At 39.5% G+C, this 26,198-nt stretch overlaps 1 protein-coding gene across 1 annotated transcript in view; it reads right to left on the bottom strand.

The window, feature by feature from the left end:
• Positions 1–26,198, bottom strand: part of il17rd (interleukin 17 receptor D) — a 45,800-nt gene that overhangs the window by 16,444 nt on the left and 3,158 nt on the right. The window contains exons 2-3 of the mRNA XM_028003783.1: positions 10,375–10,429; positions 4,088–4,210 (exon numbers count right to left, since the gene is read on the bottom strand). Of these exons, the coding sequence (XP_027859584.1) occupies positions 4,088–4,210; positions 10,375–10,429 (178 nt within the window). The remainder of the gene's footprint in view (positions 1–4,087; positions 4,211–10,374; positions 10,430–26,198) is intronic.

The following is a 26,198-nucleotide window of genomic DNA, read 5'->3' as shown; positions in this document are numbered from 1 at the left end:
CTGCCATCAGGCAAGAGATACAGAGCAATAAAAACCAGGACAAATCGCCTAAAACACAGTTTTTACCCGATGGCAATCATGGCACTAAATTCAAAGGCATAAGAACTTCTGCTCTTGACACCACTTTGTTAAAAATGTCAATTCTGTTGCGACACCTCCAGGCGCTGCAACCATCTTCTGATGTCTCTTTATTTCTCATTTTGTACCATTTATTTCTTTATCTTTGTATATTATGTATATACACATAACCTGCATCTTAACTCGAGTCGAGCAAATCTCAATCTGGTTGTAATCTGTTGATGACAATGACAAATAAATCTTATCTTATAAAGTTATTTCTTGCTTTTTGTGATAAATATTGTAGTATTAATGGTATTTTCCCACCAGAAAGTCTGGTAGACTCAGATTGTTTAGGAACCAAAATTGCAACATTTGTTACATTTTCACTTTCACATTGCAACAAGTCAAACCATCCAAACTAATTTAAAAACCTGTTCACCTCCTCACCTGTTGGAGGCACTGCACTAAAAACCACTGAAATAAACGAAGATCAGTGCAACTTCCTGGTTCACAAAATGTGAACAAAAACAAAGCGGTATCAGAATTTAGCAGTCGGATGAAATCTCTTTTGTCTTTGGCAAAAAATTATGAACCATTTTTTCTGCTACTGCTAGTCTAGCATGTTTGTTTCGGTTGTCTTTACCCATACTGCCCTGCACTGTAGTCCACTTCCTGCTTTTGGATCAGTCTTCGATCTGCTTGGAGTTTTAGCACACAGGCCGAGGTTTTTAGAGTTTGCTGTTTTGGTTTGCATAAGAGTTAAATTAAGCATTCGTAGCTCCCCAAATGAACCGGACTTTCTAGACAAACGGACTGGAGTTTGATTAAAGCGGGCCAAACAGGCCTGGTGTGAATGACGCAGCCTACGTCTGGCTGCAGTTTTGTTCCTTCAAATTCAAAGATCTTTTTCTCTAAAACGGAGTAAAATACTTTCGAAAATGATGATGGGACGTATTTCTGTGGACATAATTTGGACATGTGCCTTTGCTTCCTGTCTTCACCCCTCCCATCCTCTTTTATTTGCTCCCTCCTCCTCCCGGTTCTTCCCAGCTAAATCTCCTCCTCTTTGAAAACATCTGTCTTGTAATTACACCTTCACATCCAGCAGACATGTTTTTCCCATTAGCTCTGCAGGAGAGGCAGAGAAAAAGTAGAGGGACAGGTTTCTGTGTCCTGAGGCAGATTCCTGAACATGTTCTTCCGTTTCTCTCTGTGACTTGAGTAGAATTTGCATTTTAGCAGCAGCAGCAACTTATGCATTTTTACAGCATTGGGTGATTTGACATTATGCACAGAGAATGAGTCATGGATTGGCTTTGTTTTTCCCGAACACGGGAAAAACAAGTGCAAAAAAAAGTAAAACTGCAGAGGGAAATCAGGCATTTCCGTTCACTTCTGATCCCTGGAGTAAAGCAGCCTGGCAGGGGCAGACAGAGGCGAACTGAATCCATCCAGAACCACTGAGCCATCAATTTCCAACGGCCATTATTATCAAAAACGGGCCTTAAAGAGTCCAGACTTATCAAACCGACTTATCAGGCGAGATATGAAGTTCTGATTCGCGGATGAAGCAAAGCCAGGAGGAAATCCCCAGAGTAGCCTAAACATGAGCTCAGACTTATTTTGTTCCCAGGCTGAGAGGAAGGTAGCAGCGTCTTCCTCGCTCTGGTCAGGTTTTCATTCATTTTTAAACAAAAGTGAGCTTTGTATTTTGGAGATGCTGCCATAATTCACTTTCCTCATCTATTTTTCTTTTCATCAGTTGATGATGTTGCAGAAACACTTCTCGTTTCTACAGCAGCTTTATGTTTTTAATGTTTTCCATCTGTTGGGCCTTTAAAGACCAATAAGACACAGTGTGTATTGTTACTCTAAGTACATTACCCTCTTGTAACAACACATTATTACTTTTATTGAAAGTTAATATATAAAAAAAGATTTTAAAAAGTGTTTCTACTGCCTGGGTGAGCTATTTTGTATTTCATTTAGTCTTTAATAATATTAAACTTTACATACAACTTTGTTTTGTCTGATTATAAAATCCAATTTAATGATTAGTTACTCTGTACTTTACTAGCCTTTTTACCAAATACACTGCAACATTTTCAGATTAATTTCTAGAGCAAAATTCTTAGTACTCTTTAAATAAAACAAAAGTAACTCATAAGTAACTTTTCATCAAGATATAGGAACTGGTTTTGAGTTCATTTCTAAATATTGATGAAAAAGTGTTAAGTTTCACTGGCAGATTATTTCACTTATAACAAGACATTTTCCCATGTAATAAGTGAAATCATCTGCAAAGCATTGACTTAAAAGAAAGTACTATAATTTGCTGAAAAGTTACATAAAGATTAGTTCACTTGAAATAAGACAAAACTAAAATATTTGCACTACAAACAAGACCAAAAATACTAGCTAAGATTTTGTGTTTTTGCAATGTAATTCTTTACTTTTACTTGAATTGGAAACTTACTAAAAGGTAAAAGCTTTGGTTGCTCTATCCACCTGAGTGCAGTGCAGGATATTGGGATATCAGATGGAAACCATGGAAACGGCTGGAAAACTCATCTGTGCATCCCTGTTTCTGGAGCGCTTTTATAGATCTCCAGTGAATTCCTGACATATTCATTCATAATGAAAAGAACATGGAGGAGTTACACAATAAAAACGGCAACACTGCAAAAACACAAAATCTTACCAAGTAATTTTGGTCTAGTTTATAGCACAAATATCTTCGTAAACTTGAATTAAGACAAAACTATCTTATAAATACATGTTTAACAAGAAATAGGAAGTGATTTAAGTCAATAATTCCTTAATATTGATTTTAAAAAAGTATAACTGAAATAATTTACCAATGGAACAAGACATTCATTCCATATTGTAACTTATAATATAGTTAGTAGTTATACATGTCACTTAGTACTTTTTCATCAATATTACGGAATTATTGACTGAAAATAAGCTTGTATATATTGCTGAAAAGTTACTTACAGAACATTGTTTTATAGAATAAGTGATTATTAAAATTATCAGGTGGGCTGAAGTCATTGAGGTAGTCACAGGCCACACTGCAAAAACACAAGATGTTAGAATATCTTGTGCAAATTTCTTAGTACACTCAGCATAACTTTTCAGCAAAAAATAGGAGCTTGTTTTCAGAAAATAATTTCTTATAGTTGATGACAAACTGATAAGTTTGATTATTTCACTTAAAACATGAGAAAAATGTATTCTTAAAAATGAAATAATCTGCCAGTGTTACTCCCACTTTTTCATCAATATTAAAAAATTATTGACTTAAAACAAGTTCCTATGTCTTGCTAAAAAGTTACTTTTGATTTAGTTCTGTTTAATTTCAAGCATACTACTATATTTGCACTACAAACAAGACCAGCACTACTTAGTAAGATTTTGTGTTTTTGCAGTGTATGTAAGTGTGACACAGACATTTTCTGGAAAATATCTGCCTCCATCAGAAAACAACAGGCAGGTTTGTCACAGAGAGAAAGAGAGACGGGTTTGCCTTACCATACAGTCTCTCTCACACACACAGTTGTGTTTTCATATGTTATGGGGACTTAATATTGACTTCTATCCATTTTCTACAGCCTAACCCTAAACATCATATACCTGACCCCTAATTGAAAAACAGCTTTTCCCCTCATGGGGACCAAGGAAATGTCCCCACATGGAGCAGTGGTCCCCACAATGTAGACAGAAATACGGTAGGTTCCCACGAAGATATAAAAACCTGGTTCACACTCACACACACACGCACACACACACACACCCCACACACACACACATTCCTTCACGGTCAAATCGTGGTATTGTTGTGTGAGATGTGATCCTTTTTTCTCTCCGGCTCCAGGTCCGATCAAAGGGACACAGTTCTTGGTAATCTTAGTACTCTGAGCAGTTTAGGATCTCATTTTTCCTCTCTTGGCGGTCTGTCTTTACCTTTCAACCCGACTCGTGTAAACACAGACAGACACTTGGAAAAGTTGCAGACAAACTGTACCTAGAGGACTTGCAGACCAGTGGACGACCACAGCAGCCTGGTCGTCACAGGCCAGGTGGCTGAAGGAGACGTTGGATACCTCATGGATCACGTGTTTCCCCAGTGGGTAGCTTAATGAGCAGTCTGAAACAAAAGAGAAAAAAAGCACAAAGGGATATCTCAGCACTTGTTGACAACATATTTGCATTGCTTAAAGGCAACCTATTAAAAAGAATACTTTTTGTTGGTTTTTATGCTTCCATTTGGAAGCACAAAAACATAAAAACAACATAAAATAGCATTCCACCAGCTGTTTTCTGGCAACATGTTGATGTTTTTTAGTTTCTGGAGAAGGAACCGCTTCAAAGACCTCCTGATCAAGTCACAATCAGAGGCCGCTGCAGTTTTACCTCAGTTTGGGAACTCAGTTTGCATCCCAAACTGAGTTCCAGCAAGTTTGCTCAGCTGGTTCTACTGCTTTATGCACTGTACAATGGCTGCTGGCAAAAACAAATATTTTGTTGTTGACTTATCATCCAGAAACCACTTGCTACAAACTTGTTGATTGTCCAGGAGGCTCTACTTCTGCTTTTCAAAGATGTACTGTGGTATAACTGCGCATCTGTTTGCAGCCATTTTTATGTGTGAGTGTAAACGTTGAGTTTGGGGCGTGGCCATTCGCAGCTCTCTCGATTTAAAGTGACAAGATGCCATAAAACAGCTCACAATAGCCAGAACTTATCTGACTGAAATCTCATCATCTAAAAATGATTTTGTGTAATGAACATGTTTTTGTTTAGATTGATTTGAATTTGTTCAAGGAAACAAAATGGTCACCTTATAAAGTGGGTTAGGTGATATACTGGCCAAATAGGCTTCTGTACACAGTTAGTTTTGGTCATTAATCACTCGTTAAATCATCAAGTTTGTTTTCAGTGAAACAAAAATTTAAACAATTCAACTTCCCATCAACTGTTTGATTTGAACCATCTTGTTCTGCAGCCTTTTAAGATAAAGATGTTTACCTGTCAATATTTTTTCAGGCTGGAGATTTTTGCCCTTTACAGTTGTAGCGATTATAAATAGCACTGAAAAATTTATTTACAAAGAATTCTTGCCGTTCATGCCTTACTACACTGCAAAAAAATTTACCAAGTATTTTTTGTGTAGTTTCTAATATAAATATTTTAGTAAACTTGATATAAAACAAAATAACTTTACACATTTTTAGCAACATATGAGCTTGTTTTAGGTCAATAAAGTACTATTTCTAGTGGCAAATTATTTCACTTATGACATTTTTCGCATTTATAGGAAAAATAATCTGCCAGTGGAACTTGTAGTTTTTATCAACATTCAAGAATTTCAGGCTCAAAACAAGCTAGTACATCTTGCTTGCAAGTTAGTTTTGTCTCATTTCAAATGTAATAAGATATTTATACTAGAAACTAGAACAAAAATACTTAGTAAGATTTTGTGTTTTTGCAGTGTAGTTGTCTTAAAGCCAAAGTCAGACAATTGAGAGCTGCACATGAAACTCTCTTGATTCATTAGTACAAAAGGACGTGTAAGAAAATATCTGGTTCTGCATTAATAGGTCAAGAGGCCTTGTCTTTGAATTCCCCCCAACGCTTTATGAAAACTAATGATACCGAGGTTTTGTTGCAGGTTTGAGGTGGTTTTGTGTAAACAGCATCTAAGATTCGAGCCTCTGGGTGGGAGGTTCCCCGGAGAACAGACAGCTGACATCTGAGGCGGTAACCATCAATGGTGCTTATTTTACTCCTTCTTGAAAAGTAACATTACCCAACTTTAAATTGTAATGTGTTCTGAGGTTTCTGTGGGTCCCTAAGGGGTTATTAACGTCGTCATCCACCTCAAAGTGTGGATGATAATGTTTGTTTGGTCACCTCAGTTTATCAAACACTAAGCACCATGAAGTGCTAAGGTACCACCTTTAAACATGTAGCAGCATCATTTTTTAAAATGTAAGTTTAGAAGTTTAGAAACTTTAATGGGAGTCTGAAGTAAACGCCTAATAAAACAGATCACAAGAATTATGCCGACAGTACAGAGACCAAGCTAAAAGCTAATAAGGCTCAAGCTATCAGCTAATAAGAGTCAGGCCAAAAACTAAGGGTCAAACTAACAACAAATAAGATTCAAGCTAACAGATAATAAACATCAAGCCATTTATATTAAGCGTCAAAGTAAAAGCTAATAAGAGTCAAGCTAAAAGGTAAAGAACTTGAACTAGACGTTAATGAGCTAACAGTTGATAAATATAAGCTAAAAGGTAATAAGGCTCAAGTTACCAGTTAATAAGAGTCAAGCTAAAAGCTAAAAGAGTCAAGCTAAAATGTAATAAGATATGGTCACCAAACGTCCTTTCTTCCCAGGATGTGTCCACTTTTCAGGTTCTTGTTTTTCTGGGACCAAGGATTTCACATTTGACTTCAGATTTTTTTGTTAAAGTTTTTAGAGAAATGATGGCAGATGAGTGATTTCTGTCAGTTTCTGTAACATGTCTGCTGCTGGAACTAACCAATAAGTGTTTCCGCCCAATTTGAGCCTGCCGATAACTGAACACGTAAATCATGCATTAGTTTTGTTTCTGTAACACATAAAATAGTGAAAGATGCCATGAAGTGAGATGGATTGGAGGAAAAAGACCAAACTATGGATACAGGCAAAAAAAGGTAAGTTTAGACACAAGTCACTGCTCCTCTTCCTCAGAGCCGGGTCATCTTCAGGCCTGAAGGAAGAAGGTCACAGCTGGCCGCTCCTCTTCCTCCTCCTTCATCTTTCATAGACTTTAATAGGAAGGGAAAGGATTTTGTCACTATTCTTCTTCCTATTGAATCTTTGTCCTCAGATTTATATCATAAGACAAAGTCTGGGAGACAGAATTCAGTGAAGTATGAAGATGGGTCCCGCCTTTTCCTTTTGTTTCTTCTTCCGGCTGGGATTCAACTTCCAGGGTAGAAAGAAGAAGACGGATGATAGAGAATCTTCTCTTCCTCAAAATCCATATGTGTAAAACCTTTAGAGTTCATTATCATCCTTTGAGATTTGTGTTTGTTATAAAAGAAAGAATTGATGCAAGAATAGAGCCCTGTGGCACACCACACATATACAGACATGCATTTAAATATAGTAAAAAAAAAAACATGTAAATTGCAATTCTCTATTCTTTCTTTTTTTTGCAAAAACAATTGGTCCAAGCACAGAGTCCTGGTCACCACAAGTGACCCTCAAGTGAGAAGATTTATTGTAAATACATATGTAAAGAAATAAATCTTCCAATTGGTATAATTATCAGGCAGCATGGGACAAATATCCACCATTATGCTGATGATACTCAGCTATATGTATCCATGATGAATCCAATCCGATTACAGGCATGTCTAGAGGACATTAAAACCTGGATGACTCTAAAATCTCTTCTTTTAAATTCTGACAAGTCATAAGTGGCTGTTTTTGGACCAGAACCTCTGAAAAAGAAGCTGCTTAGTCAATCGCAGTAAAATAATACAGTCAAGCACATTGTGTTATTTTTATTTAGTTTATTTATTACTTTATTGTTTTTAAATCTAAAATGAATATTTCCCAAGTAAGGTCGATTGTTACAGCTAATCGTGGATCCCTTTAACTTTTTGTTTTCTGTCAGTTATTTTTCTCTCATCTGCTTTGGCAGCATCAAAAATAATCCTACATCAGTTCATGAGTTTCTTTTTTTGTCTCTTCTCTGTCTCGTTCTGATTCTGTTGGAGGTTTTGTCGTGTTAATGGGGAGTTTTTCCTCTCCACTGTCACTACATGAATGCTCTGTAGGAGAGATTGCTGTAAAGTCAACGACTCGATGCAATCTGCTGGGTTTCCTTACATAGAAACTTTTTGACGATGTTTTCTTGCAACATGTTTGGCTATGAAACAAACTAAAGCCTTCAGGACATTTGAATGAAGAAATGTACAAATTTTAATAAAAAGTTACTCAAATTTAAGAATCAGCAGCGACCCGGTTTAAATTTATTCACACCTCGTCTCTACTCATCAACAACCAACTGGAGGTCAAAGGTCTCCTCGCTTCATATTCCCTGTGACATCATTGGAAATAGAAAGGAGGCCCGACTCCAGCAGGAGGAGAGGAACCACTGAGGTGTGTCAAGCAGGAAGGATTGTCACGCTAACACGTTCCAGTGCCTTAACTTGCCTCAAAGTATGAAGGTTTTAACTTTTATTTCTCAGAAGCAACACTTCAAAGCCCCATGACCTCCTGACCCCTCAATAATCCCAGAGATATTGTGAATTTGTATAAAGTTAAATTAAATATCTTCTCTAGAAAACATCTGTTCATCTATAGGTTTACATTAAAGGGACCCAAAGTGGGTAAGAAAACACAAAACAAAAAGCATTTCAAAAAATTAGATGATGGCAATTTTAAAAAACAACAAACTTTTTGAACAATTATTCTTCATAAAAATCTCCATGCAATTTGAACATTTCTAGATGTTGGACTTCAAAGTAAGAAAACAAGTCATTCGGATATATAATGTAGATCCTGTAGCACTGGAAAAACACAAAATATTACCAACTATTTTTGGTCTAGCTTTTAGTGCAAACATATTAGCACACTTGAAATAAGACAAAACTACTTCACAGGCAATGTTTCAGCAAGATGTAGGAGTTTGTTTTAAGTCAATAAATTCTTAATATTAATTTAAAAAGTATTACTTTCACTGGCAGATTATTTTACTTCAACAGGATAAGTATCTTCAGTGGAATTAGCTTTTCTTCATCAATACTGAAGAATTACTGGCTTAAAACAAACTCCTACATCTTGCTGAAAAGTTACTTATGAATTAGTTTTGTCTTAAATTGTACTAAGATTTTTTGCATTAGAAGTTGGACCAAAAATAGTTGGAAAGATTTTGTGTTTTTGCAGCCTCAGACCAGCACAAGCACACAAAACTGTTTCTAATATATAAATATGTGCTGCATTTGCTTTACTAAAAACTGCCAAGACATTCAAACACACACACAAAAAGTGATGTACAAAAAGAGATTTTAAAGCCTTTCCTCACTCATGGTCACGGACAAAAGCGGGGGGGGGGGGGGGGGGGGGGAGAATTGGCCACGGCTCAGGAACTTGACTTTACGAGTTAAAGGAACAAAAGATGAAGGAGGCAGCGGATGGGGGAAGTAAAACAGGGTGACACCGGGGGACTTGTAAGAAAAAAAGTAGAGGAAAAAGTCAGACAATGAAAACAATCTAATCATAATGCCTGAATGTTTTTTTGTTTGTTTTATTTTAGTAAAAATTTGTTTTTTTAGAATGAATTCAAAGCAGTAGATCTCATCTGGTGATTAATTTTCAGGAACTTTAGGAAATGCTGGAGATGAGGAAATAAACACTGTTTGGGTATGAAGGATGAAATCTATTCTTCAGATTAGAAAAGATTTCTAATCTATTCCCACATAATTTTAGCCTCTACCAGACACAATAATCATGTAGGACCAAAGTCGCAACATTTGTTACATTTTCAGCTGCTGTGGTTCTCTTTCATACTGCAATGTCAAACAATCCAAACTCTTTTAAAAACATGTTCCCTTCCTAACCTGTGGGGGCGCTGCACCAAGAACCACTGAAGGAAATGACACAAAAGCCTCTGAAGAAGACATTGAGCTTTCCATTCCCTCTTCACAAAACGTAAACAAAACTGGAGTGGCGTCAGATTTTAGCGGTTGTAGGATTTCTCTTTTGTCTTTGACTAAACATCATAAGCCATTTCTCATGCTAGTGCTAGCATTGTTTTGGTCGTATTTACCCAGAATGCCCTGTGCTACAGTTCACTTCCATTTGTAGGCAGACCAGAGTTAAATTACTTTCTAGGCAAACAAACTAGAGTTTTATTAAAGTAGACCAAACATTAGGTTTAACAAAGTTGAACTAACTAAAGGTTGGTGTAAATGCACTCTTAAACCAAATTAAAACTTCTTAACATACAAAACTCAAAACCATCAAATGAGATTTTTGCAGGAGTGTTAACTTTAAAAGAAAACTTCCTAAGCACAAATACATGCTGCCAAGAACCACAAACGTGTTTAGAACCGATTACCTACTGCACATCATGCTCCGAGTTCACACCACAGGGGGGCACTGTAGGCAACTACGCTCGTGTTGTTAAAATTAGTAGTGAACAACAAGTATGGACAGATGGGGACAGCCATTTGTTTGTTTCTTACTCTTCCAACTCACCAAAATCAGAATCAAGATAAATCAGTCATTCAGTTCAGAGAAAAACTCACTGTCAGTCCTGAAGGTGACGAACAATTTACGAACTCCCTCTGCAGCAGACTGCACCTGCAAGACAGAAACAGAGACAATTTAAGTGTCATGAATCGGTGCGGTGAGGCAGACGCAGCAGACCCAGGTAAGGTGAATGATTGATTTTAATCAGGAAAAAACACAGTCCAGCAACAGGCAACACGCACATTAGACAAGGACCCGACAAAGAACAGACACACAGGTGACACTAAATACACTGGGGGTAATCAGGGAACAAGAAACACCTGGGAACTAATCAAGGGGAGACAGGACAACACGGAGACACAGAGACACTGAAAACTCGAAATTAACATACAGAAAACACAGAACATGACATTAAGCTTAAAAATGGCAAAATCAGTAAACCAAAGCTCCCAGTTTATTTGGGATTACACCCTTCATGCCAATAGCTTAAAAGAGAACATAAACCCATTTTAATAAAAATATCCAGCTTCATACCGTAAAACATCACGACATTTAGGTGAAGCGTAAAGTCAGAGCAGATCAGGTTTTTTCTCTTCTGTAGTTGAATTGTATCTGTTTTTTTTATGACAAGGGATAAAACAATGGTTCCGTAAACATGTAACCAGTTATTAAACGAACCTTCATGTTAGCTTATTTAGCTAGCAAATGCATCTTGTTGTTAGCTTAATTAGCTAGCTGTTATTAAAGGCAGCCTGTGGTTAGCGTAAGCAGATAGCTTTTGTTATAAGAAGACTGCTGTTAAATAATTAGCTAGCTGCTTATGCTAACTCCAAAAAGGGACTCGAGCAAAAGAAGTAATACACTTAATGAGAAAAAGAAAATGAAAGGTGAAAATGAAATGGATATAAATAGAGATACATTTTAAAAACGGCTTATAGGTTAAAAACTAGTCAAATGAAAATAAAATCCACATATTCTCTTTTTCCCACTAAATTTAAGACACATATAAAATGCATAAGGACTGCATTTTAATTTGTAATGTGTGTTTCTAAAGTGTGCCATCATATTTACTAATTAAATCATTTTTATACGTTTCGCACTTTCCCAGCAGCTTCTATAGCTTTGGAAGGTCACTCCTAACTTTTTTTTTTTTTTCCTTTTTTTTTCTCCGAAGAGTTTTTGCGGCGCTAGCGGCTCGTATTTTTTCTACAGTAGGCAGACAGGAAGGAAGGTGAGGAGAGGGGGGAAGACATGTGGTAAAGGTCGTCGGGACCAGGAGTCGAACCCGCGACGTCCACGTCGACAACTAAGGCCTCCAAACGTGGGGCGTGCTAACCCGCTGCGCCACCACAGCACGCCCCCACTCCTAACTTAACAGAGTTCTAGTTAGTTGAGGTCAGAGTTGATGAAGAAACACCAACTTTCTTTGTTTGGAATACAAATTTTGTGGACTTTAATGACTTTGTCCTGTCTAGGATTGGGAAATTTGTAAAGAGGAACTACATCATTGATCCCGCCAGACCAACCCTGCAGCCTGAAGTTACCATATAGTCCTTCTTCTCTCTCCTGCACAAAAACATATTGTCCCTTCAGGCGTATTTCAACAAAGGTCTACCAATTTTATAGCTCTCACATTGGCTTTTATGTTGTCCTACACATACAACTTTCCACTTTTAGTCTCGTTAGAGGTGTCAGGCTGTGGCCACATGCAAGAACCACAAATACACACCTGAAAGCAATAAGGTGGAACCCCAGCAATGTGTGAGTGGATGCTATAGGAGGTGTAGCATGCTTATTAGCAGCCACTGTACCACAACAACCCGTCCATACAAACACATACACATCTGCTGGTAATTATGTACTTGTGAAAACCTTCATTGACGCCCTACCTTCCTCAAACGAAAACTGAAGCCCAAACTCAACTCCTGACCATCAACATTGAAGAGGTCAGGACAACAAATGCTATAAAAATATTTACTGCAGATTTGGAAATCCTCAAACACTTTTTAATCTTTTTTAGACATTGCCTTCAGCCTGTCTGTACTGCTAGGTTGATCTTTGGCCTTCAGGATTTACCTACGGCTGTGTGCCCTGATGTCCTGCTGGCAGCATGACCTGAGAGGGTTAATTACAATGCAGGGAAGTTTTTCCCCCAGGGGGACAAACATTTTTTATGATTCTCACCAATAAGTTGCCTTTAATGCCACTTTTTTGAACAATGTGACCAAGAACATTACAGTCATGTACAACAAAAACACATTTAAACACATTCATCTGCAACATGGAGGCAGATGAGCTTTTGGGGAACTTTAATTCTTTCTAAGCTGCAGATGAAACTATTTTGGATTCGATTTGGATTATTTTACATTCTGGATAAAAAGTTGGACTCAACTAGACATAGTTTGCAAGACCAGGCTTTTGAACTTTATAGTGGCATAAATAAATAAGATATATTTCTGCACCAAAATTGTGAACAGGAACCAAGAACCAGTGAAGGAAACGACATGAAAACCTCTGAAGACATAGAGCGATACTTACTTCTTCACAAAATGGAAACAAAAATGGAGATTTTAGAGATTGGAGGATTTCTCTTTCATCTTTGGCAAAAGACGACAACCAATTTGTCTTGCTAGCGCTACACTACAATCAGTCAGTCAAGTTTATTTGTATAGAAACAAGGCATTTCAAAATGCTTTGCATCATAAAAACACAAACATATAAATTCACTGAAACACCTTGGGCAACTCCAGAGTGGAAGTATGTCCAGCCCCTCTCAAGGAGACTGGTTCCAGAACCAGAGCCGTGCGTCCAGGTGAGACCGACTATTTCTAGCCGGAACCTGTCGACCTCACACACTAGCTCCGGCTCCTTCCCCACCAGAGAGGTGACATTCCACGTCCCAAGAGCTTCTGCAACCAACGATCGGACCGCCAGGGCCCCCTCCCTCGGCCGCCACCCATCACACATTGCACCTGATCCCTTTGGCCCCTCTCACGGGAGGTGGGCCCATGGGACAGGGGAACCCATGTTTCCTCTTCGGGCTGAGCCCGGCCGGGCTCCATGGGTAAAAACCCAGCCACCAGACGCTCACCATCGTGCCCCCATCTCCAGGCCTGGCTCCAGAGTGGGGCCCCAGTGACCCACGTCCGGGCGAGGGAACGCCAAGTCCAAAGGTCTTTTCCATCATGGGAGTCTTCGTTGGGGTTTACCCCGGTGAATGAGAGGGTAGGGTGAGAAAAGTTGTCTGGGTAGATATCTGAGAAGGACAATTCATGTGAACCGGCTGCTACCCATCCGGAAGCAGCTGAGGGGTGCCGGCAGGCGAAGCGGCATGCGGCTCAGGTGGTTGCTGAGGCAAAAACTTGGGCGTGGGAGGAGTTTGGAGAGGCCATGGAGAAAGACTTCCGTACGTCTTCGAGGCAATTCTGGCCCACCATCCGGCGTCTCAGGGGGGGAAGCAGTGCAGCACCAACACTGTTTATAGTGGGGATGGTGTGCTGCTGACCTCTACTCGGGACATTGTGGGCCGGTGGGCAGAGTACTTAGAAGACCTCCTCAATCCCACCAACATGCCTTCCACTGAGGAAGCGGAGCCTGGGGACTCTGGGTTGGGCTCTCCAATCTCTGGGGGCGAGGTCGCCGAGGTGGTTGAGAAGCTCCTCGGTGGCAAGGCCCCGGGGGTGGATGAGATCCGCCCGGAGTTCCTTAAGGCTCTGGATGTTGTAGGGTTGTGTTGGTTGACGCGACTCTGCAATATCGCATGGACATCGGGGGCAGTTCCCCTGGATTGGCAGACTGGGGTGGTGGTCCCCCTGTTCAAAAAGGGGGACCGGAGGGTGTGCTCCAATTATAGAGGGGTCACACTCTTAAGCCTCCCTGGCAAGGTCTATTCAGGGGTCCTGGAGAGGAGGGTCCGTCGGACAGAAGAACCTCAGATTCAGGAAGAGCAGTGTGGTTCTGGTTCTGGTCGTGGAACACTGGACCAGCTCTACACCCTCGGCAGGGTCCTGGGGGGTTCTGGGAGTTCGCCTAACCAGTCTACATGTGTTTTGTGGACTTGGAGAAGGCGTTCGACCTTGTCCCTCGGGGAGCCCTGTGGGGGGTTCTCCGGGAGTATGGGGTACCGGGCCCTTTGATACGGGCTGTCAGGTCCCTGTATGACCGGTGTCAGAGTCTGGTCCGCATTGCCGGCAGTAAGTCGGGCTCGTTTCCGGTGAGAGTTGGACTCCGCCAGGGCTGCCCTTTGTCACCGATTCTGTTCATCATTTTCATGGACAGAATTTCTAGGCGCAGCCAAGGTGTTGAGGGGATCCGATTTGGTGGCCTTAGGATCTCATCTCTGCTTTTCGCAGACGATGTGGTCCTTTTGGCTTCATCAGATCGTGATCTGCAGCTCTCGCTGGATCGGTTCGCAGCCGAGTGTGAAGCGGCCGGGATGGGGATCAGTGCCTCCAAATCCGAGGCCATGGTCTTGAGCCGGAAAAGGGTAGAGTGCCTTCTCCGGGTCAGGGGGGGTGTCCTGCCCCAAGTGGAGGAGTTTAAGTATCTCGGGATCTTGTTCACGAATGGGGGAAGAAGGGAGCGGGAGGTCGACAGGCGGATTGGCGCAGCGTCTGCCTTGAAGCGGCGTTGTACCGGTCCGTTGTGGTGAAGAGAGAGCTGAGCCAAAAAGCGAAGCTCTCGATTTACCGGTCGATCTACGTTCCCACCCTCATCTATGGTCATGAGCTTTGGGTCATGACTGAAAGAACGAGATCGTGGATACAAGCGGCCGAAATGGGTTTTCTCCGTAGGGTGGCTGGGCTCTCCCTTAGAGATAGGGTGAGAAGCTCAGTCATCCGGGAGGGACTCAGAGTAGAGCCGCTGCTCCTTCACATCGAGAGGAGCCAGTTGAGGCTCTGGCATCTGGTCAGGATGCTTCCTGGACGCCTCCCTGGTGGGAAGACCTCCTCCCGGTGGGAAGACCACCGGGAGGAGGGGAAGACCGGGACACGCTGGAGGGATGATGTCTCTCGACTGCCTGGGAACGCCTTGGGATTCCCCTGGAGGAGCTGGAAGAAGAGGCTGGAGAGGGAAGTCTGGGCCTCCCTTCTGAAGCTGCTACCCCCGCGACCCGACCTCGGATAAAACGGAAGAAAACAGATGGATGGATGAATGGATGGACAGACATTACATTTTGTCATCATTGCACATCATAATGTTCATTAGTGTTTCATTTATATTGTTTCAAAAGCAAATCTAATCAGGTGGGGTTTTATTCTAAAGGAACTCAGTGTTTCGGCTGTTTTGCAGTTTTCTGGGAGTTTGTTCCAGATTTGTGGTGTGTAGAAGCTGAATGCTGCTTCTCCATGTTCGGTTCTGGGATGCAGAGCGTGTTTTGATCCACATCAGGTGGACCACGTATTTGCAGCTCAAAAAACGAACCGGACTTTCTAGGCAAAAGAACCGGAGTTGGATTAAAGTGGACCAAGCGGGGTAAAAAAAACCCAGCTAAAATGCATTCTAACCGTTCACACTCTTTGAAAAGGCATTTGCTTTAGTGCCACATGTGGAACATATCAGATTTTTTGGGAGTTTCAGTACCGGGCTATTCAGTCGCATTTCCTGCGTTTCGTAACCTTCGTTATAAGGTTACGAAACAATAAGAACAATATTAAAGCCATTTTTAGGAAATCCAGAGGAGATCTGCTGTCTCCCTACAGGTAAAGACAAACTGCATAAAGAGAGAAATCACTTTATTCCTCCTTTTCAGTTATTTTCTCCTCTTCAAAGTTTAAAGCAGATTCTTGCCAGAGTTTTTGACTGTTGCAATCAAAAAGCTTTGCACCTTCTGTCACAAAAGGCTGTTATTGGCTGGAGCCGTGTGTGTTCGGACCCCCACTGGGGCAACAAGGTAGCCTCAATCACAAGAATAAGGAGGCAATGCTGCTGTCTGTCCAAATACAAGTGTTTGTTACACAGATCCCTTCCTCCCACAGCAATTACCAGCTTCCTGAAGACGAATAATACTTAACGACTTTAGTCTGAGGGGGAAGGTGAGACTTCGCTCTCCAAACTCCAAAGCAACTCTTTTTCTGAGCCAGTGACATTTCCTGCCCCCCAGTTAAAAATTAAGTTTCAATGCTGAATATCCACATCATGAAAACAGAAATTTTAACTTTTGTTTTCAAATTGAAAAATCTAATTGATGCTTTTGATGCTTAGGGAAGTTTTGCACTGCAAAAACATAAAATCTAACCAAGTATTTTGGCTTAGTTTCTTGCACAAATATCTCAGTAGACCTGAAATTAGACAAACCTAACAAGAAATGCTGACAAGTTAAAACAAAATTACTTTCTTTTTAGTTCCACTGGTAGATTATTTCAAGACATTTCCCCAAATTATTAGCGAATTAATCTGTCAGTGGAGCTAGAACTTTTATATCAATAATAAGGAATTATTGACTGAAAACAAGCTTATATATGTTGCTAAAAAGTTACTTCGTTTTGTCTTATTTCAAGCGTACTAAGATATTTTCACTAAACTGCACCAAAACTACTTGGTAAGATTTTGTGTTTTTACAGTGTAGAGTCCAACAGACAGAGAAAGAGCTTTCTTCTTTCCTGTTCCCAGGTGTTGTTTTTAACGAGTAATTACTGTTTTAGCTCCATCTGGCTCCAGAGCCCGGGGCCAAACAGACAGAGACACATCAGCGAACCGCTGCATGACAATAAAAGAAGCAAAAACGCCAGAGAAAAAATGGCAAACGATGAAAAGTAAAGTTAGATGGACTGAAGAGCAGCTGTCAGACCTCCTGCTGATTTCCCTGCAAAAATCCACTTTCTAAAAGGGACTTGAGAACAACGTAAACACAGGAAAAACAAATACCCCAACAGATCAGAGAGGAAAGAGTTTCCCCTGGGAATCCCCGAGCCACACAGACTCAAAGTCGGCTCCCGTTGTAATCAGACAGCTAATTGCAGCCTCACTTAGCTAAAACTGCAATTAATCAAACCAGGGAGGAGCGGTGGAAGGATTGGAGGAAACGGAGGGAGCGGTAATCTGAACGCCTGTGGGGAAAGAAGAGATGCTGGGATCTGATTAAACAGGAACTCCTTCAATTACAGCGTTTTAAGGTTCACGTAGCAGACTTCTCCTCTGCCTCGTTCTGTTTAGAGTGACCGGACCAGTTCCAGATGTGGGGAGAAACAAATTCCCGTCTGACCTTTAATCAGCGTAAACGGGCAGAGAGAGGCGGGATTAAAGTTGGATAAAGGAAACCTGCAGCGGGAATCATCAGTCACGCAGCGACTCCTGTCAGGATCCTGTTTATCAGAGACAAACAGCTTTCATTAATTAAGCCAACTGAAGAAACACAAAACCTTACTAAATAGTTTAGTGCAAATGTCTTTGTACTCTTGAAGGAAGACAAAACTAACTCACTTCTAACTTTTTATCAAGCTGTTCTAAGTCAATCATTCCTTGATATTCATGAAAACGTTTTAGTTTGGTCTAGTTTTCAATGCAAATAACGTGATGCATTTAAAATAAGACTTGTCATGAATTGCGGTGTAGAGGTGGTGAGGCAGACGCTGTTGACCCAGGATGCGATAAATGAAGGTTTTTAGTAAGGAATAATCCAGGAAAACAGAACACAACGATGATCACACAACTTCAAATCCCTGGCAGCGCTGCTGAGCGGAAGCTGAGGCTCAACACAGGTAGCAACAGAGAACACAAACGGACTGACCCGACACACGGCAGAACAGACGTCAAATGAGACGACGACCTGACAGAGACACAGGTGACACTAAATACACAGGAGGTGATCAGGGAACGAGACGCATCTGGGGACCAATCAGGGGGAGACGGGACAATAGGGAGACACAGAGACACAGAAAACTCGAAATAAACACAGATCCTGACAAGACTAGCTTACAAATGACTTTTCAGCAAGAAATATGAGCTTGTTTTAAGTAAATAATTCCTGAATTGTGATGAAAAAGTTCATGTTCCAGTGGCAGATTATTTCTCTTCCAACATGGGAAAATGTCTTGTTGTAAGTGAAATAATCTGCCAGTGAAACTAGAACTTTTCGTCAATATTAAGGAATTATTGACTGGAATAAGCTCCTATATGTTGCTGAAAAGCTACTGATAAACTAGTTTTGTCCCAATTCTAGTCAACTGAGCTTTTTGCACTAAACTACACCACAAATACTTGGTAATATTTTGTGTTTTTGAAGTGTAAGACGTCCCAGACCCTCAAAAGCATTAATTAGATTTTTCAATCAGAAGATAAAGTTCAGTTAGTTTTAACTAGTTTTTATTAGCTATAATGTTTAGTTTTAGTTTTTTATTAGTGAGAGTAGCAGCTTCATTTTTTTCATTCTGGTTCATTTTTAGGTGCCGAATTAAAAAAAGTCAAAGTATTGTGATTATGTATTCATCGGTTAGGTAATGGCTGCTCAACAGAAGATGTCCAAAAAATTTACTAAATTATTATTTTACAACTAACTCCAGAGTTTTCTCCCAATTTTTGCTGTCGCCATTTTGTGGACTAGCATAGCGTAGAGTATTGAGTGCCGTAATTTGACTTAAAAATTTTTTTACATCAGTTTGAAAGGCCAATAGATTCATAAACACAAAAACAAAAGATATTAAATCTAACATTCTGATATGTTTGTTAGTTTTATATAAGACAATATAGTCCCAGTTATATTTTTCAGCATTAATTCCTGTTTTTACGTATTTCAGCTAACAAACGGGACTAGCCTCGTGCATTAGAGAGCTTTTAAATATCTGTGTAGGGTGCTGGTTTCGGATGTCTCTAAGCTCCAATTCTATTGAGGTTTTCCTCCTCAAAGGAGAAATATTCCTTGGGGCGTGCCGTGGTGGCGTAGTGGTCAGCGCGACCCGTATTTGGAGGCCTTCAGTTCTCGAAGCGGCCGTCGCCGGTTTGACTCCCGGACCCGACGACATTTGCCGCATGTCTTCCCCCCTCTCCTTCCCCATTCCTGTCAGCCTACTTTCGCAAAAAGGGACAATAGAGCCCACAAAAAGAAATATTCCTAAATATATTCACTTTATTAACTAATATGCCAAGTGCAAACTTTCCCATCGTTGCTTTTGTTCTGTTTTCTGCTTTCAGTTTGAGTTGTAACCAATCACAGCCAGAGCAGAAAATCTGCCGTTTACCCAGAAATTAAACCAAATTAAACATTTTGATCACATTTAAAAACACACAGAGCTGAACTTTGAGCACCACATGCAGACTTTAACTCTTCTCTTATCAGCTGATCTCAGATCTGCAGCGAATCCTGGAGGAATAATCGCCAAGCTGGAGCGAGGAGCAACAAAGCCGGCGCTGTGTGTGAGCGTGTGTTCAGGAGCAGCCAACCAGACATTTCCCACCGCAGGAACAAAACCTGCAGCTTCCTCCTCCTGCATGACTGCTCCTCAATGCCCCCCCACCCAGCACCGGCCTCCTTCCTCCTCCTCACCCTGGAGGAGCCACTCTGATCCTGCTGTGAAGGTTTGTCCTTTAAAAAAGCTTTTCACTCGCTTCGCTCTCATTACAAAGACAGGAATCAAGACAAGTCCTGGCCGCTCTGCAAACAGACGAGTCACATGACCCGCAGGTAACACCTGGGTTTCCTCTGCAGGTGACAACCAGAGGAGGGCAGAGAATAAAGAAATATGCTCAACTAGTAGTAGAACTACTTCAACATATTCTCACTAAAGTAAAAGTAAAAACCAGCCATCCAGGAAATTACTCAAGTAAGAGTAAAAAAGTATTCGTTACTTATGTACAGATAATCACTTCATATTTAAAAACGATGTAATCAGAGAGACCAAATTGTAAAGTTAAGTGGAAAGTTTGGCATTTTAAATTACAAAAATCATATACGTAACAAAAAATAACAAAATTAGACTTTTTTTTCCAAATCAGTTTCTTTCAATATTAAACTTATGAAACTTTAACAGAAACTCCAGGTTTGTGTCGGGTGAATTTTTGGTTAAAACATGTTTGCTTTTCATTCAGTTGGTAGAAAATCCAGATATTTTACTCAAGTAAGAGTCAAAATACTTCATAATAAAATTACTCAAGTAAAAGTAAAAAGTACAGTGCAGTAAAAATACACCTAAAAGTACATTTAAAAAAAACTTACTTAAACAAATGCAGTTGAGTAAATGTAACTAGTTTCTACCCAACTCTGAATAAGGACTCCAACTAACGATTGTTTAACTAATTGACTATTTTATAGACTAGTCCAGGGGTGTCCAAAGTGCGGCTCGTGGGCCATTTGCGGCCGCCGTATCGTTCTGTGCGGACCTTGTCCACCATCACTGTTAACTGGTGATACATTTAAAACAAATTAAAACTAAATTTTCACTGATCAGAAAAAATGATGCAGAGAGTTTAAAACAATCCTTAAACAAAACAACAAATAATCTTTTGTTAACCGTATTATTTGGGTTTATTTAAATTTGATATTACATAGCAGCAGCCGCGGCTCCAGACATGTTTATCATCAGCTTATTTTGGGGGGCAAAATGAATACATAGCAATAATAATATTACTCTAGTAAAAGAAAAAGGTACAGTGCAGTAAAACTATTCATATAAGCACCTTTTCTCCAAAAACGTTACTCAGTGTAACAAGTACTACACACTTTTGAACACAAACAACAACTTCAGTAGTCTGCAGGCTACTAGTTAGCAAGCTTAAGGTGCTGCATTTGTATTAGCTAGTTACCATTTAGCTAACATTACCTGCATCCACCAGCTTTACTCAACTCAGTCGGTTAGTTTGGGGGAAAAACTGTGAAAAGTTCTTTACGTTTTGCTGCCATGATTCTAACACACCTGTGCAGCTCTGCACAGCAGCAGCTGGTCTCCGTCGTTGCTGCTCAGGTGTAGACCCACCGCGAGCATCGTGGGTCATGTTGCGTTTAAAGGCGGCTCGGAAAAACAGGTCACGACGTGTTAACAACGATTAAACAGTTTTAATGGCTGAAAAAAGTGACAGAAGGCTCTGATATTGTAAGTACGGAAGCCCCTCTGTATCAAATTGATATAGGAATAACAGAGTTGGCCACCATGAGGTAAAAACAAACAGCTTCTAGTCCAGGGGGGCCACGGCCCCCCGACGCCCGGTCATGCCGCCGGGCCTGCAGAGCAGCAAAAACATCCAGTAGCTTTTACTCAAAAGTAGAATTGAAACAACCATTTATTAAATGACCTAAATTTTAAAACATTTTAAAAATCTAAAATGATTTACAGATCTGTATAGAAATCAGGCTGGTATGTTTCACTCAAATAAATTTGTTTTGATAAAAGAATTGTTTTATTTTGCTTCCTGTAATTTTATTGTGTAATTGTAAATGATTTTGTGATTTTAAATTTTGGCAGTTTGGAGGCGAAGGAAAGAAAGGCGCCTGAGGAACGTTAAGTTGAAGGCATTTTTAGTTCAAGCCTAATTAGGTGACATATGTTGCAGAGTAGCTAATTAATGTAGCTTGGCTTCCATGCGTAATGAAACATTTAGAATGAAACTGCTGATTATGTTCTTTAATCAGCAGCATTGTGTCAGCTCACCACCATAAAAATGAACAAAACTGGAGAAAACCCTGAAACTTAAACTTGGCTGAAGGTTTTTAATAATAGATCCTTAAAGCACTCTCACTTTAGCAAAGGGACCTTTAGGACGCTACCTGAAGTTAGAGGAGCAGAAAAAAAGTTTTTTCTCTTCAGAAATCCTTTAGGAACTGGAACTAAATATTTCACTTTGCTTGTTTTGAGCCTCAGAGGAGGAGCATCTGATTTCATCCTGGTTTCCATCGCTACAAAAGACACGTGTTTCGCATCGGCCGCCCATCCGGCCGTGACGACCTCGGATTCCCCCTGATGCCAAAAACACACCGAGGCCCTGAAAGGCGACGAGACGCGATTCAGAACGACGCCGCAGAACGAGAAGGATGACAAATCCAGAGAAAGATGTGGAGGAAGCAGGAAGATTTCCTGGTTTTCCTCCACGGAGACGGATGTGATCGCTTCAGCAGATGTGCTTGAAAGGAAAGATCCATCATCCTGTCCTTCTGAACGGCTTTGGGACAAACTTCACTGCTTAAGCAGGGAAAAAATATGTTTCTTTAAAAGCAACCTGAATATTTCCCATAAAAACCCAGCATGTTCGTGCACTGAGAGTCACGCAGGAAAATCTTTATCAGTGATATTCAGCAGGAAAAGCTACATTTTTAAAACAACAATTAATTCAGAGGTTCTAATTGATTTCTCCAATCATTTTTCATCAATTTATACAAACATCTCCATAGATTTCTGGTAAATGTTGGTCAGCTAGTTGCTCTTATTGAGATGTTACTATAATCTGCTGCAGTTCATGACGGAGAGCTTCAGCTGCTGCACCCAAAAACAAAAAAACACAAAATCTCAAATATTTTTGGTCCAGATTTTAGTGCAAATATATTAGTACACCCAAAACTAAAACTGACTTACAAGTAACTTTTCAGCAACATGTAGAGGCTTATTTTAAGTAAATAATCCTGAACTATGATGAAAAATTACTTGTTTCATGGGCAGATTATTTCACTAATTAAACAACAATAAACGTCTTGTTATTTGAATAACAAGACATTTTAAAAATGTTAAGTAAAATAATTGTGCAAATCAAAACCCAGCTAGTGCAAAAACTTTATCGAAAAGATTTTTTGTTTTTTTTAAATTGCCGTGTTACCATTAAGTAAATTTATTTTCTTAAGATCGCACAATTATATGGCCAGTAAAGAATTAGGATGAAAATGATTTAAATGACCACTTTAAGCTCAGAGATGACTAATAATTAAAATAGATTCATCAGTCAACTAATTGAGATTTCTGTTTCAGTGGAAACCCAATAAATGCGATCAGCAGTGGTGGGAGTTTTATTTTGAAAGATTCAGTCGTTTCTGTCTGTTGCTGAACTCCAAGTCATTCAGCCGCCTCTCCACCGGGTCTGTTGTTCCGCTCCTTTGTCTTGGACTGCAGCTGGGAACGGGATTCATTGTGCTCTGCTCTACAGGAAACCAAACACTTCAACCAGAACCAGAACCAGCAGGTGGAGAACCCGTTCATGTGGCGGCTTCGTTAAGTTCAAGAAGGCAGCAGGAAACAGAGAGAGACTATTATTGTTGCTGAAACATCGTTAAAGCCTAAGAACATTTAAGTTGTTCAATCTGGGAAAACTGTCAATTGGCCTGACTTAAACCCAAGAATATAAAGAAATCTATTATAAAAATAATAAAAGACATTTTCCCCTTACAGAGAAAGTTGATTTCATCAACTGCAACAATTAATATTAATTAGACTCTAAACTTCAGGTCTACAGCTGCTAGATCTATCAAACAGAACAAGTGTCTTCTTATCAGTAATAATGTTTTATCAGTATTAAAGAATTATTATTAAACAAAATGAAAGTTTCAGCAAGGCTGCATTCAAAGACCAGTGGGGACAAAAAACCTCTGAGAATTTCAGTGTTTGACTTGCTTACTGGGGGAAAAATCTGACTTTATGTAATACACTGCAAAAACACAAAACCTTACCACCTATTTTTGGCTTAGTTTCTTGCCTAGTTTCCTGAAATAAGCCAAAACTAACTTGCGATTTTCTTTCAGCAAGAAATGGGAATTTGTTTTAAGGCAACAATTCCTTAATATTGATGAAAAAGTTCTAGTTCCACTTATAACATGGGGAAAATATCTTGTTATTGTAATTGAAATAATCTGCAAATGGAACTAGTACTTCTTAAACCAACAGTAAGGATTTACTGAGTTACTCTACTTGAAAAGTTCCTTGTATGTTTTTTCAAATGTAATAAGATATTTGCACTAGAAACTGGACCAAAATTATTTAGTAAGATCTTGAGTTTTTGCAGTGTATTACATAAAAGTCAGACATTTTCCTTCAGTTACCAAGTCAAACACTGAAAAATATGATTTTTCCACAGGTAATTGAATGCAAGTTTGCTGAAAACTTCAATTTTGTTCTGTAAAAATTCAAATAAATGTTCAGGATTTCGGATCAAACCAGTTTTTCGAGGAGCAGAATCGGTTTTACATTAAAGTGAATTAAAAACAAGCTAGTTTGGACTATTTATGTGCATCATGAAGATAAAAGTCATGTTGAGTACAATCAGATTTAGCATTCAAAGTAAAAGCGACAATCATCAAACTGTTGGTCCATTTGCAGGTGACATCACATCCTGCTGTCTTCACACACCTCCAGCAATCAGCCGTTTTATGAGCCCTTTAAATGTGACCCGAACAGCACTTCTTCCTTCATAACATGCTGTGCTTTTGTATCCCAGCCTCCATGTCATGGTTTTACCACTTTCTTCTCTTCTTTGTGTCCAGAGCACAGGAACTGCTCATACATCAGATTTATGGGATGTTTTTTAGTTCCTAGAATCTGTTTGTTTCAGAATGCTTGAGTTCAAGTTTGAGGTTTCCTTACGTTTAGTGAATATTGGTTTATGATGACTGAAAGCGAAAACCTAAAGGTGATTTTGTGACTTTAGAGACAGATGTTTTTCTGCAGTGCAGACCAAATGTTCCTGATGACCCACTGTGGGTCTATGGTTTCCTCCAGGCTCTGCTGGAGGTTTACTGCAGCTGCGGGAGCTTCTGAAGGTTCAGACTTCTGGGAGAGTTTTCATTTTGCTGCATTCACAGTGCAATAAAAGAAATAACTTTAAAAAGAAAGTGGAAATCTGCTCCAGTAACACTGTTGGTTTGCACTGACGAGGCTTTTACCAGCTGCTGATTCAGATTTTGAATTTCTTTCTAAAGCCAATAACATACAAACTCATCTGCGCGCACTTTTTGTTTTTGTGTTTTTAAATTAAATCAAGAAAAACACTGATCATAAAAAACAAGAATGCTCAAGCTGTAGCTTAGGAATTACAACATAATCCTTAGTGTTGGGCGCCGCTAACCCTAAAGCATTAATCATAAATATTACTTCTGCTAACCACTACACCCACATGTCCTTAGCAGAAGCTAACGCTGCTAATGCTGCTAAAGTGCTAATGCTGAAGCGTTGGTTAAAGTTGTAGCTTTAAAGGAATTAAAAGATAATCCTCAGTGGTGGGCACCACTAACTAACACGTTTACTGGGCTAACCCTAAAGCATTAATCATAAGCAATAATTCTGCTAACGCTAAACTGCTACACTAATATGGTACTCAGTGGACACTAATACTGAAATAAATAAGGCTGTTTTACTTGGATGTTGAACTTTATTCAAGTGAAAGTTAAAAACACAGCCAAGTAAATTAGTACTTATTTATTCAATTTTAATTAAAAATAATTATTTTCTGGAAGCTAAGTATGCTAAGTGTTCTCAAAGTCATCAAAAATGTTGAAGCATTGAAGGAAAAGTCAGCTATACAGTTAGCATGTTAGCGGAAGTGTTCCCACCACTGACTACTCTCACATTGAGATGCACGTCCATAACAGTCATTTGTCCGACTATTTATGATTATGTTTATTAATATTTTCCTGAATAATAGACTATATGTGCATTAATGAAAAACATATACACAACATAGGTTTGTGGCTGTATGTTTAGGTCCGTCACAATAACAAATTTTTCTGGACAATGAATTGTCCAAGTAATAATTAAAAATACAATAATATTGTTGTTTTGAGACTATTTTCATTTAAAAAAAACATAATGGTATTATACTGCCAGTTCACTCTCTAAAGGACCAATAAATTTTAACTTATTAAAATTTTATGAATACTTAAAGCTGCAGTATTTAAGTTTTAAAAAATATTTTCTTACATATTTGTTGAAACTGTCACTATGTACGGACCGCTTGGTTTGAGACACAAACTCTGAAA

Source organism: Xiphophorus couchianus, chromosome 20 (assembly GCF_001444195.1).
Source record: "Xiphophorus couchianus chromosome 20, X_couchianus-1.0, whole genome shotgun sequence".
NCBI lineage: Eukaryota > Metazoa > Chordata > Actinopteri > Cyprinodontiformes > Poeciliidae > Xiphophorus > Xiphophorus couchianus.
The sequence above is the reverse complement of the archived record's forward strand: the minus strand, read 5'-3'. Positions and strand labels throughout refer to the sequence as shown.